The sequence below is a fragment of the Ovis aries genome, chromosome 1 (genome assembly GCF_016772045.2).
Source record: "Ovis aries strain OAR_USU_Benz2616 breed Rambouillet chromosome 1, ARS-UI_Ramb_v3.0, whole genome shotgun sequence".
Classification (NCBI taxonomy): domain Eukaryota; kingdom Metazoa; phylum Chordata; class Mammalia; order Artiodactyla; family Bovidae; genus Ovis; species Ovis aries.
The window spans coordinates 14,894,942-14,909,462 of NC_056054.1; the positions used below are offsets into that span (position 1 = coordinate 14,894,942).

The 14,521-nt window shown below is 42.4% G+C and overlaps 1 protein-coding gene and 1 long non-coding RNA gene across 3 annotated transcripts in view; one reads left to right on the plus strand and one right to left on the minus strand.

Annotated features, from left to right (window-relative positions):
• Window positions 1-7,907, plus strand: part of ZMPSTE24 (zinc metallopeptidase STE24) — a 45,318-nt gene extending 37,411 nt beyond the window's left edge. For both annotated transcript variants that reach the window (XM_004001840.6, XM_042246198.2), the window contains 2 exons: window positions 3,308-3,451; window positions 6,296-7,907. In XM_004001840.6, the coding sequence (XP_004001889.1) occupies window positions 3,308-3,451; window positions 6,296-6,520 (369 nt within the window). In that variant the 3' untranslated portion in view covers window positions 6,521-7,907. The remainder of the gene's footprint in view (window positions 1-3,307; window positions 3,452-6,295) is intronic.
• Window positions 255-6,220, minus strand: LOC105604745 (uncharacterized). The gene is made up of 2 exons (XR_001024327.3): window positions 5,844-6,220; window positions 255-576 (listed from the first exon to the last, which is right to left on the minus strand). It is a non-coding gene; the product is annotated as an uncharacterized LOC105604745 (long non-coding RNA).
• Window positions 7,908-14,521: the final 6,614 nt, after the last annotated feature.

Below are 14,521 nucleotides of genomic sequence, written 5' to 3' on the forward strand. Positions count from 1 at the left end.
GAAATAGCACTCTTGTTTTTTGGACTGATTCTGAGCATATATGGTCTCAGATGCGTCTTTAATGGTCTTTGTAGCTTTCTAAAAGGTCAGCTGGTTCTGGGTGATGGATCACATGGGAAGGCTTGTGTACCTGCTCCTATAGGTACTCTTCTGTTGCCTTACATCTGTAGGTATAAAAATGAACGCCTTGGCTGGAAGCTATGTTGTATGGATACATGGCAGTGAGTAAGACATTAAATAAGTCCAAATGCAAGTGTATTTAAGTACTCAGTTTAATAAGGAAAATCACTGCTCCATTCATGAAAGAAGGGGTCCAGCAGCCTACTGTGAGGGTAGTGGGCTGATCCCAGAGGTGCCTCATCAGGGCTGGAGTTGATTGCCTCTTCTAATAGATGGGGCGCTTCAGCTGGAGCCAGTGGGGAAGGTCTGCGTTGTTGATTAATCATTGACTCCATCCCTGTCACCCTGGCCCCTCTGTTCATGAGCAGTTGGCCAAGTCCTAGAGTGGCTGGGCACAGAAGCTGGCCAACATCCACAGGCATCTTCTCCACCTGAGCGTTGACAGAGCCTCCCCTGCTGTGGAATAGTTTCGGTGAAGATTCTTATTAGACCTAAGTATTATCATACTCTGGGCTAGTTTTGGAAGTTTTCCCACATAACTCTTTTCCACATCTGCTTGTTATCCATCCTCTAGTTTGCTCCAAGGCCCTAATCACCCAGCTAAACCAATATTTGCTCACTAATAATGAATTAGTATATATATACCCTCAACTCAGACCCTCTCTACTTCTAGAATAAAAGTAAAACTATAAAACCACCCAAGTAACTTTTTCTATGGTCACGCTAACATTGTTCTTAAAATCACATTGTGATGTCTTTTTCTACTGATCCCACAATGAAATTAGCTTAGTGGACTTCGGGGCTGGGGGACTTAAGGAGCCGCGGTGGGGAGCAGGCAGAAGAGACTCAACTTAGGAACTACAGTGGGGCCAGATTTTCTTCCTGAAAGCAGCAGTAATTTTAGGGATACGCGGCCCAGGAAAATGACGTGTCCTTCTGGCCCCAGGTGATTGCACTCCTGGATGTAGGGGAGGTGGTCTTAAGTATTTCTTAGAGCCCTAAGTCCGGGCCTGTGTCCCTCCGCTCTTTCACTTGTCCTAAGGTAGGAATACATGTTAGATCGAAAAATTAAAGTAGGTATTAGTTGCAGAGAGATGAGGAGCTCAGCTCAGTTAGGAATGAACCGTTTTCTCAGCTAATCTCCGTTCTGTGGAAAGAATTTGACTTCTTGCGGTGGTCTCTGTTTCAAAGGTTTCCTGATGCATGTATTCACTAAAAAATAAATTTAAAAAATAATGTACATCTAGTACCTAGGAGGGGCATCCAAAGCCGAATAAAGTGGAGCCTACCGATGGACAGAAACATATTATTATAATACATAAGGTGGAGAAAGAGGGAGAAGGAATCTGAGAAATTGCTAGGATATTTTGAAGCAGAAAGTGAGATACCTAAATCTAGCCTGGGTCTGGTCAGGGAAGGCTTTCTAGAAGAGGCAATGCTTGAGCTGAGACTGAAAGGGTAAACATAAGTTAGCCTTATAAAAAACGAGCATAAGAACATTCAAGGCAAAAGGAACAGCATGAGCAAAGTTATGGAAGCTAGAAATACATGACCTATATGAAGAAACACAAGTAGTTCAGAGTTGTTAGAGCATCAGGGTGTGTCAGGGAGTGGTAGATAAGACTTAATAAATAGATTGGAACTCTTGAATTCTATCTTGGAGGCATTGGGATACCTTTAAAGGATGTTAACCAGAGGATGTTAACATGATGAGATTTGGGTTTAGATCAGTCACTGGCAGAAGAGAGGAAAACAGAACTGGCAGGGCTAAGGCTGAAGTTTGGAGGCTGTCATTCCAGGCAAAAGAAAAGTGATGATATAAATTCAGCAGTTATGGTAAAGAGAGGTAGACTTGAAGAATATTCAGAAGGTAAAATCAGCAGAATATCATAAAAGATTGGTTTGTAAAGGAGAAGGAGGCTTAAGGATGATTTCCAGGTTTTTAGCGTGGGTGACTGCACGCTAATACTGCCAATGGAGATTGGTGCGGTGGAGAAACAAGTCTGAAGGACTAGGGGGAAACTCGCACTGCCAAGTTTGAATTGTACCTGTGGAATGAAGGTAGAAGTTTCAAAATACATTTGGATATAGACTTTGAAGCTCTGAGAAAAGCTCTAGTTTAAAGGTAAAGATTTAGAAGTTATCAGCATATGAGTGCTAGTCAAAATCAAGACAAAATGAAGTCTTGGGAAGGAATATGCCATAAAATGAGTTGTCGCTGACATTGTCAGAAGTGAGAAGAAAAGCCAGGCAACATCATAAAATGTTTTGTGCCTGTTAAATTGAGTAGAACCCAAGCATTCTATTCTCTGTTCTGCACAAGTCCCCTACTTACCAATATGGCTTTGACTTCAACTTATGTCAGAAAAGTTGGGTAAACAGAGATATGTGGAGAACAACAAGAATGCGGACAATGACTGGTTCCGACTGGAGTCCAACAAGGAAGGGACTCGGTGGTTTGGAAAATGCTGGTACATCCATGACCTCCTCAAATATGAGTTTGACATCAAGTTTGACATTCCTATCACATATCCCGCTACTGCTCCAGAAATTGCATTACCTGAACTAGATGGAAAAACAGCAAAGATGTACAGGGGTGGCAAAATATGTCTGACTGATCACTTTAAGCCTTTGTGGGCCAGGAATGTGCCTAAGTTTGGACTAGCTCATCTCATGGCTCTGGGGCTGGGTCCATGGCTGGCAGTGGAAATCCCCGATCTGATTCAGAAGGGAGTGATTCAGCATAAAGAGAAATGCAGCCAATGAAGGATCAAGCCACTGAGGCAGGACAGAGGGACCTTTGATAGGCTGCAGTTCCTGTTTTCCTGTGCATCATTCTTCTTACTCATCTAACTGCTTCCCCTGACACCCTTTCACCCATAATTGTTACTAAGTAGCTGCAGCAGACACTGCTGGAAAAAACAGCATTGCTACTGGATTTCTTAAGTTGGGCTACAGAGGAAGAGGAAAAACTAGAGCCTTGAAAAACCAAGAGGCGATTTATATCCCTTCCCTAGGTGGAGCACTGCGAGGTCTAGAGGGATAGGGGGTGACCGAAAGTGGATACATAGTCTTTCTGGTTTCTGGAGATAACTCATCAATAAAAGCTGTTTTCTCTGGTGAAAAAAAAAAAAAAAAAAGAAATTAGCTTAGTAATAACTTAGAAATTTTGTATCCTTCTTTCTAGATGAATTCTTTCCTGTGTTTTTTCTTGTTTGCTGTATTAATTGGTCGAAAGGAGCTGTTCGTTGCATTTGGTTTTAATGACAGCCAGCCCACTCTGATTGGACTATTGATCATCTTCCAGTTTATTTTTTCACCTTATAATGAGGTAATGTATAATCTTTAAAATTATCTCACATATGCTCTTATCTGTTTCAAATCTAGAACCTTGAGAGTAGTGAAAAAAGAAACAAACAAAACTATAGTTTTAACAAGCAAGTTTAGTCCCTTGATTTACTGGCCAGTATAAGAATGTAGCAGAAAAACCCAGTCCCAAATAAAAGGTGCTTCTATATTGTTAGGGGAAAAAAAGTGGAGAATTAGACTTTAGTGGTGAAAACCTCGATGTAGCATGTACCTCAGAGACTTGGTAGATGGAAATTAACTATTGGAACACTATGTCCTAGACCACATTTCGTCAAGTGTTGGCGAAAATCTGTGTGTGAGGGGACAAAACAACTGATAATTGACTGTGTGTATGACTGGATAAGAGAGATTGTATGACAGTGTTCCTCTGGTTGCATTTCCTGACCACCTGCTTCATAACAGACTTAGCATCTGACTCCAGACCCTCTGAAGCAAAGTTGGATGTTTCATGGTAAGCAGTTTGAGAACCACTGCTCCATGACTGCTCAGTAGGGGAACGCCATATATGGTATAAGACATGGATTAATGAGACTGTATATGAATAAGTCCAGTGATGGCAACATACTAATTGATGAGGCTTCCAGAGTAAGCCAAGAGATCAGGGATCTTGAGATATCTCCATTCAGAAGAATTCTTCCTTTGGGACAAGTTGTAGAGTTAAGGTTTTAACTTGCTCCTTAAAAGGTAGGAGTAGGGTGAGGTTTAAGGCACCAGGAAAGACAAACAGGGAGGAAGAGATCATGTTTGTATAGCATTGTCCACAGAATCTACATTCATTTTCCAGAGAAGTAAGATTTATTATCATTAAACTCTAAATGTTTTAATTTTTCAACTTTTGTTGAGAATACTTATAAAGTATTCTGATACTTATAAAGTATGCTGATCGTTACTTCTCAAAGAGGTTATAGAACCGCTTGTAATGATATTGTGGAGAAGGAAATGGCAACCCATTCCAGTATTCTTGCTTGGAGAATCCCATGAACAGAGGAACCTGGCAGGCTGCAGTCCATGGGACATAACTTAGTGACTAAACTACCACCATAATGACACTGTCATTTCTGTCTTCAGTCACAATTCAGGAATGCCTTAAAGACACTGAGCTATGTGTATGAAATGTCCCAGAATCCTCTGCTCTTTATGCAGTCATGCTATTTATATAACTAATTTTCTTATAATCTCTTGCTGACTGTCAAGCTGATAATCCTTGCTAATGTCAGTGACCTTTCTGATATGGTCATTATTTGTTTCAAATTTTCTTCTTCAACCAACTAGAGACTGGGAAATCAGATAATCAAATTCATTAGGTAAAAGTTACTGGATTCTGACCGAGTGTATAAGTGTCCTCTGATAAGTAAGGCACCAGTAATGTTAGCCTGCTTTGGGCATCTAATTTGGCCTCTCAGTTTTTTATTTTATCTCCTTATATTTTGAGTAGTTGAGTTCACTTCAAAAAATAGCTAAGTAAATGTGGGATATTAGAGTGATTTGAAATATAATTAATTTGGAGATATTAGCAACTGTTTTAAAAACCTCAATGAGCCCAGGGTATTCATTTCAAAAAGATTAAGTATTTAAACAGAAAACCATATGTTTAATGTCCACATTTAAGAGGTCATAATAAGAAAGAGAGATTTTCTTGGGAAACGGGAAACATGCCTTATCAAGAAGGGTTTGAAAACCTACAGTGGAGCAGATGGGCGCGGGCGAGTGTCTGTTCAGGGCTTATTTGTGTCACAGTGAGGTTCAAGGGACAGCTGCCTGGGGACACTTGAAGTCAGGAGACACATAGACAGATTAGTTAATGATTATAACCCAAAAAGTACATTCAAGATTTGGAAAGACATTTCAGGTAGGAGCCAGATATTAGCTTTGAACATGTCTAAGAAGATATCAGGAGCTCCCAGACTTTATGTTGAAGCTCTGGATCTGCTGATGGCAATATGAGGTACAGTTGAGAGACTTTAAACTTTCTTTTTGCTTTATTGCCTGATGTATTTTAAGGTAAGAAATAGACATCATGTCATCCAACTTATGCAAATAAATAATTTTTCCCTCAAAAATTTCTATTTTCAAATGAAACTTGTCCCCTTCCTAGTAGTCACCCTCAGAGACTGAATATTTATTTTAATGAAGCTACCATAGCTCAGAACACTCTAAAAAATTCTATTTTGAGGCCATCATTAGAGGCTATAGTGTGTGTGTATACATGTATATACATGTATACATGTATACTTGTCTATGTTATTAGAACATTCTCAGTGAAGACGGTTGTTAACATCTAAAGGTGGATAAGTAAGCAAGATTATCTTTTTTTAATGGAAAAAAGAGTCTGAGTATAAACCACCACATCTTACCTCTGAGAAAGACGGTGTCATGGGCTTTGGAGTCGTCGAGAATGTCAGCACTACCACCTTCTAGTTGTGTGACCACAAATAAGTTGTCTCGCTTCTGAGATACCCCTTCTTCATCTGTAAAACAGGAGTAAGAGTCACCACCTTGTAGGATTGCTGGAGGATGTAAAACGCCGACTCAGCGCTTGGCCCATGGCAGGTCCTCAGAAGTATCTCTTCATTAAGATTGACGTGTCTTTGGATATATATCTGTTTCTGGTCTATTTGCTTAAAGAGGGAAAGGCTCAATTTCCAGTAATTCCCCCACCCTAGGGTCTCCAAAATACAAGTGAGGTTTCTTTTGGCTTGCTGTTTCTCTTGTCCTGAGCTGAACTTCCTCTGCAGTATTGGCTCATGAAAGCTTTAGTGACAACAAAGAGGGGAAGTGGTTAAAATGCTTTTATTTCCTTTTTCAGGTTCTTTCTTTTTGCCTAACAGTCCTCAGCCGCAGATTTGAGTTTCAAGCCGATGCATTTGCCAAGAAACTTGGGAAGGCCAAAGACTTATATTCTGCTTTAATCAAACTGAACAAAGACAACTTGGGATTCCCTGTTTCTGACTGGTTGTTTTCCATGTGGCATTATTCTCATCCTCCACTACTAGAGAGACTTCAAGCTCTGAAAAATTCAAAACAAGACTGAGTTGCCCAGGGTCTGCAACTGAAGACATTTCTGATTATTTTCTGTCCTGGCAGCATGTTCTGGCTCTTGATGTTTTTAACTTTTTTTTTAAGGAAAAATGATTAAGTACAGAAAAGCGAAGCTTTAAATACATTTAATATCTCATTTCAAAAATGATTTTAATAATCCATTTCTTAAAGAAAACACTGGATGAAATTTTGAGGCTTAATGTTTTTAAAGGCATAGTTTTATCTTTAAAATCTAGTTTACCATCAACTTGTAAAATTATTTCAGAAAATACAGAACTTGTTTTATTTACATGTTTATACGGAACCTGCATATAAGGTATTTGGGGGCATATGTTTAAAAGGGAACACCACCTCTGAATTCTCTCTGTAAGGCAGAAACAGTGGTCCCAAATCACTGTGCTCATACCTAAGTTGAAACTTATTTCTACTTTTATGCTGTTATGATTTAAGCTGGCCAATCAGTGTTTTAAATAAGGAAAAAAAAGTAATAATTCATAAGGCTGATGTTATACAACTGAAAGTAGTTAGAAATATGTACAGAGTATTTTAAATCATTGGGTTTTCTTTTTGTTTTTTAGAAAATTTCAGTCTTTATCTTTCTTTCCACCTGGTGGGTATGATCCCATTAGGGGTAATATAGTATTATCCCAAACATTCAGCTTTTTTCATTCATACTCTTAAGTATTCAATAAATAGTGCATCCTTTTACTTAGCAGAAATTGCCATATTGAACAGGTTTTGCTGTTAAAAGTGGGAGAATTGTGGAAAGAAGAAGAAGTGACATTTTAAGAGACATAAGAGTGAAATACTGATGATTCTCTTATGATATTACAGGAAAAAATATAATTTTCTATCTCTTTGGACAGAAAAGTTTGTTTTTATTTTTCTAATTTTTATCAGTAAGTCATGAGTACTATTTTATTTAATCAGGCATAATTCCATTTTAGAAAATTATAGTTCTTGATATGCAGGCAATTTTTATTTTCAAAACAAACGTCATGAAAGATTTCCAGTTTCTGAAGCTGCATGTTTGACTCAAATCTCTGTTCACTTTCTGAATGAGACCCAACTTTGTGCCCAGAGTCCCACCCACTGGTGATGTATATACCTTCTGGGCATTTATTCCAAAGTGGGATCAACTGTGTGCGCTTGGCCTCTGGCCAGAAAGTCTTTTGCTTTTGGACGATGTCTCTACATGGAAACATAATAAAAGCAAGCCTCTAGTTTAGTACCGCATTATTTATTTTCCTAAGGAACAGTTCTGTGACTTTATCCAGCATCTTTTACCTATGAATTCATGCTGTGATAACTGCCCTTCCTTCCTTTCTTGCCTTTAAATACAGTTCTACACCAGTGAAACATTAAAAATTGCCAGTGCAGATTGATGTACTTTGTCTGTGATTTGACAAAATCTGTCTGTCATTTGTTACCTGGGATGTATGGTTATTACCCTAGAGGAGCTGAGTGCTAGTAGCAAAGAGTAGAAGGGACAGCCATCGTGCTGCGTGGTGGCAGGACCACTGCTGTACCTCGCTCAGAGCCCTCTTCACTGCCTTCCTCCTGCTCCAGTCCAGAGCGTTACCAGTTCTTGCCGACGTCTGCTCAGAAGCGTCATTCAGAACCATCCTTCTCCATTCCCGTAACTTCTCATTGTCTTGGTCTGTTTGGTCTACTCCAGCTGCCTCTCCGGCCTTCCTTTCATGTGGCAACAATAACTAGCTTTTTAATGCGCGATTGTTTTGACCTGGTCCCCTACAATTTATGGGAGGCCTAGGGATGGCCAGAGGCTACTACTGGTAGGTTCCTGAGGTATTGGCCAGTCAAGGAAGGGAGAAAGGCCAGCCAAGGAGGGAAGGAGGTTGCACTCTGTACGCTAATACTTGGTGGACAGAATGCAGTAGATACAGCCTCAGATAAAATGGTATGACCTCAGCGGGGTTGATTTCTGAATCTAAGGCAGAGTCCTTGCTGTGTGTATATACTGCCTTTGTCTGACTTGGTTCTATGCTAAAGTCTCAGAGCTACTAGTAAGTGATACCTCTGTTAGGATAGGAGCTGGGATCAAGTCAGTGATTTTAATACCGATGATGGTCCCAGCTTGCCCTTTGACCTGTATATCCTCATGGTCACCCCTAATCCTTTGTGTGATGACTCCCCTCCCTGAGGTCTCCTTCTTCCACTTGGTCTTTGTCATCCGTCTTTTTTGTGTGTGTGCATATGTACTTCATGTAGTTTTGATTGTTCTGAGAGTTCTGCCATCGTTTGCAGAAAAGTTTTCCCATAGCAGAAAGCTTACCTTGTGGGCCTTAAGTTCTGTCTTAGAGGCCATACAAAGAAAAAGTACAGAGAACCCCTTTCCAAAAACTCCTGATTCAGGATCATGATGATGTGAGCAAGTAACTTCGGTACCAGGCTATGTACAGTCTGGTGGATGAGCAGGAACAATCCACAGTGGGATGGTATAGCCCTGTTCAGATAATATGGATAGGGAGACCTCCGCCCTTCTCTTATTATCCAGGATGGTTTCCAGGGAGGAGGGTTTCCCAAACAATTTGAACAGGTAGGAAGATACCTCCATGTGTCCTAAAACCCTGTGAAGCCAGGACTGTTCCCACCCGGTGAGGAGGATGAAGCCTGCACCTTCAGGAGAGAGCTCTCCTCTGGCTCTCTGCCTGATGAGCGACCAGCAGGGAAGCTTCACTTAGGCTTAGGATCCAGGGCAGGGCTCTAGAATGTAACACACCACTTAGTAGGCAGACCGTGGGTAAGAAGCGGAGCTTTTATGTCTCTCATCTGTTGTTTAGTCAGCGCATACGGTGCCCCAACAGGGTACCGAGCTCTCCTCTGGGTGCCGCAGGGTGCATGAGCAAATAAACCCAGAAAGAGCCCCACCTCATGGAGCTTACATTCTAGGGTGGAGAAACGGACAATCAGAGTAGAAATTCAGCAGTGGTACATGTCTTAGGGAAAAAGGAAGGCCTGAGGTGTTTATGGGGTAGGAGGGAAGTTGTAATTTTAAACAGGATGGTTGTAAAAGTGTCACTGAAGGTAATGTTTGAACAAAGCCCTGGAGGAAGGGAGTGAGTGATCCCTACAGGTGTTTGGAGGAAGAGCGTTCCAGGAAGAGTGAACACCAACAGCAAGTGTAAAAGCCTTGATGTGGGAGTGAGGCAGTGTTTTAGAGACACCACGAGGCCAGAGAGGCTGGGATGGGGTGTTCTAAGGAGATGCGTCCGGAGATAGTCTGAGGGGCAGACATGGAGCAGACTTAGAGGGCCCCATAGGCCACTGGAGGGACTCAGGCTTTGATTAGACTGCAGAGGGGAAGACACTGGAGGGCTTGGGGCCAGGGAGTGGCATAATCTAAGTGTTAACTGGCTACTAGGGTGAGGAGCAAAGGTACCAGCTGGGGACTAGTTGGGAAGCTCTTGCAATACTTCCAGCAAAAAAGTAAAAATGGATGCTAGGGTAGTAGGGAAGTGATGAGAAGTGGTTGGATTCTAGAAATATTTTGAAGGCTGAGCCAACAGGATTTGCTGATGCATCAGACAGAGGTACAAGAAAGAGTGGAGTAGAGAATGCCTCCAGCATATTTAGCTTGTCACAGAGAGAATGGCGTTGCCAGTAACTGAGATGGCGAGCAGGGGGATTTTGGAGGGGCAGAGCATCTTAACATTTTCCTCATGTGAAAATTGAGATATCTACTAGACATCTAAGGAGGGATGTTGAGTGAGCAGTCCAATAAATGAATTAAGGGGAGAGGTTCAAGCTAGGGAGTTATAGGCGGAATTTAAAGCCACTGAACTGAATGAGACCACAAGAGGAGTGAGAGAAAAGGATGTGCCATGTGGTCCTCTGACTTTCACATGCTGGGGAGACGAGAGACCCAGCAAAGGAATCTGAGTAGGACAGGGTGGTGAGCTAGAAGCTGAAGTTTAACTTTTTTAAAACAACTTTATTCCCATAAAAAGGAGCTAAAATATGGGATGGTAGCTGTAAGGAGACGTGGGATTGAGAGAGACTCATTTTTTAACATGACAAATGGGGATAATACCTGGTTTTTGGAGCTATCTTAAGGGTTGAGCGAGATCACATTTGCAGGATGTTTAGCACAACAGATAATAAGAGCTCAATAACTGATTCATGATAATGATATTAATAATTCATCATAATTGCTGTGGTGTAAATAAGCACAAAAAACAAGTGCCTAACGCAGCTGGCAGTTGGGGTGAGGAGAGGGTTACTAGAGGACATGATTAAGTTTTCAAAGAGAAGGAATCAGGTAGACAAGGGCAAGGGGGAACAAAATTATGAGAACATGGGGTACTTGGGGGACTATGAGATGCTAGAGTGAGAAGTGAGGCCGGAGAGGGAGGGCCACACGTAAAGGCCTGTGTGCCATAATAAAGCAAATGAATATTATCCTGTATAATACAATCAGGCGTTTAGCTGGTATGTATTAAATCCCTGCTAAATGCCACACATTGTTGTAGGCTCTGAGGGTACAGCAGGGAACAGAACAAGATCCCCTGCTTCATGGAGCTTATATTCTTGTTGAGGAGACAAAGAACAGCACTCAAAGGATGAGTGAATATTTTGCTAAATATTCACTCATTTGTGAAAAGATGGTCAGCAGGGTTGGAGATGAATTTGCAAGACAAGGTGAAGGCAGATAGAGTTACAGATGATGCGGGTTTCACAGTCCTGGGTACTAGGTGGATGGTAGAACTAGATACTAAGGAGGAGGAGCAGGTTAGGGGCAGGGGTGACCAGTTTTGGATGAGTTGAGTTTGAGGTGCTTAGCAGAAAGGTATTCAAAGGGGCAGAGGACACATTTCTCCTCATCCACTATAATTGGTTGTAACCTTATGAACAGCATAAGAGTGGCGGAACCAAAATCACAGCAGATGGTGACTGCAGCCATGAAAATAAAAGACGCTTACTCCTTGGAAGGAAAGTTATGACCAACCTACACAGCATATTGAAAAGCAGAGACATTACTTTACCAACAAAGGTCCGTCTAGTCAAGGCTATGGTTTTTCCTATAGTCATGTATGGATGTGAGAGTTGGACTATAAAGAAAGCTGTGTCGAAGAATTGATGCTTTGGAACTGTGGTGCTGGAGAAGCCTCCTTGGACTGCAAGGAGATCCAACCAGTCCATCCTAAAGGAGATCAGTCCTGGGTGTTCATTGGAGGGCCTAATGTTGAAGCTGAAACTCCAATACTTTTTTTTTTTTAACCATTTATCATTTATTTATTATTATTATTTTACTTTACAATATTGTATTGGTTTTGCCATACATCAGCATGAATCTGCCACGGGTGTACATGTGTTCCCCATCCTGAACCCCTCTCCCACCTTCCTCCCTGTACCATCCCTCTGGGTCATCCCAGTGCACCAGCCCCAAGCATCCTGTATCCTGCATCGAACCTGGACTGGCGAGTCGTTTCTTATATTATACGTTTCAATGCCATTCTCCCAAATGATCCCACCCTCTCCCTCTCCCACAGAGTCCAAAAGACTGTTCTATACATCTGTGTCTCTTTTGCTGTCTCGCATACAGGGTTATCATTGCCATCTTTCTAAATTCCATATATATGCATCAGTATACTGTATTGGTGTTTTTCTTTCTGGCTTACTTCACTCTGTATAATAGGCTCCAGTTTCATCTACCTCATTAGAACCTATTCAAATGTATTCTTTTTAATGCCTGAGTAATACTCCATTGTGTATATGTACCACAGCTTTCTTATCCATTCATCTGCTGATGGACATCTAGGTTGCTTCCATGTCCTGGCTATTATAAATAGTGCTGCAATCAACATTGGGGTACATGTGTCTCTTTCAGTTCTGGTTTCCTTAGTGTGTATGCCCAGCAGTGGGATTGCTGGGTCATAGGGCAGTTCTATTTCCAGTTTTTTAAGGAATCTCCAGACTGTTCTCCATAGTGGCTGTACTACTTTGCATTCCCACCAACAGTTGAAACTCCAATACTTTGGCCACCTGATGTGAAGAGCTGACTCATATAAAAAGACCCTGATGCTGGGAAAGATTGAGGGCAGGAGGAGAAGGGGACAACAGAGGATGAGATGGTTGGCTGGCATCACCAACTCAATGGACATGGGTTTAGGTAGACTCCAAGAGTTGGTGATGGACAGGGAGGCCTGGCGTGCTACAATTCATGGGGTCGCAAAGAGTCAGACACGACTGAGCGACTGAACTGAACTGAAGCCCACCCAGTGCCATCATATTGAGACCCACTCGCGGTGGAGGGAATAACCTGGATGCTCTAGGGCAGGGGTCCTCGACCCTCAGAAGTACAGCAGGCAGTGAGCAGTGAGTGAGCAGGCAAAGCTTCATTTGTATTTACAGCTGCTCCTCATCAGTCGGGCTTCCCTGGGGGCTCAGCTGGTAAAGAATCCGCCTGCAGTGCAGGAGACCTGGGATTGGTCCCTGGGTTGGGAAGATGCCCTGGAGGGGGGCATGGCAACCCAGTCCAGTATTCTTGCCTGGAGAATCCCCATGGACAGAAGAGCTTGGCAGGCTACAGTCCAGGCTACAGTCCTTGGGGTCACAAAGAATCAGACATGACTGAGCGACTATAAACACAACCTCATCACTCACGTTACTGCCTGAGCTCCGTCTCCCCGTCAGATCAGCAGTGGTATTATATTCTCACAGGAGCATGAACCCTTCTGTGAACGGCACATGCGAAGGATCTAGATTGCTCGCTCCTTATGAGAATCATCTCAGAACCATCCCCTCTAATCCCCCCAGTCTGTGGAAAAACTGTCTTCCAAGAAACCAGTCCCTGGTGCCAGAAAGGTTGGGGACTGCTGCTCTGGACCATCTTAAGAAATGCCTCAGCCACACACAAGCTGAGACCAAATCCCTTCCTGGTTTGATGATTGGTGGGGTCCTCTCTCAGCACCCTGAACATAATTATGCATTCACTTAATCACTATTTTATTGAGTACCTGGTATGTGCCAGGCACTGTTTAGTCTTTGTCTTTGAAACTCTTTTATTTTTCTCTTTACACATGATTTTTTCCCGATGTATAGAGTATGTATGCATATATGTATCTTTGGTGAAACATTTAAATTCTACTCAGCAAATTTCGATTATATAGTCTTATCAACTGTATAGTCACTTATGTTTTACATAAGCTCCCTACCAGGCACTGTTCTATATGGTGGGGAATGAAGTGGCCTATGAGACCAGAGTTTCTGCCCTTATTTGTTGTATGTTATATATTGAATAGGGACAAGTGCTAAGGAAAAATAGTAAAACCCAAGATGAATATCAATATTGGGGTAGGGATGAGAAGGTCACTTTTGAGTAAAGACCTGGCCTGAGACCATGGACTACATTTTGGCAAAGAGCTTTCCAGGTTCAGAGCATAAATAGCATGCATGTGGCATGGCGTGTTTGAGGAGCAGCGCAGGGGCTCGAGTAGCTGGAAGGAAACAAACCAGGGTCCAAGCATGGACATGAGGTCAGAGAGGCTTGTAGATCACAGTAAGGATGTGGGTTTTTCCTGAGTGAATCACCCTCCAGAAAGTATCAGAAAGGCTACCTTCCACTAGTCCCTGGGAGTCAGCCCCCTTTTGGCTCCTTCAAATGCCTGAGTCATAAGGAATGAAGTGTAACCCTTAATCCTGCTTAAGATCTGTGAATCATGTAAATCAAATCCTCCAGTGGACCTACTCAGAGAAAGTCACAGAAAGGGACAAGAAAAGAGGCCAGGACACCTCAAGGACTAGGTAGACTGGCTCTTTAAGCCCAAAGTCTCAGGCACCAGGACCAGTAAAGAGCCATGGCTTTGGAAAGGAGAATGCTTCCCCATCAGGTATGATGACCTGGGAGCCGGCTCGGGGCCAGTCTTCACTGCCCCCTGCAGCCCTCATCTGCTTCCCCTGCACGGAACGCTTGATTCTCTCCACATTCCAAGTGTTCCCCCAGCAGCCTATGGCAGCAGCAGGGCCTTCT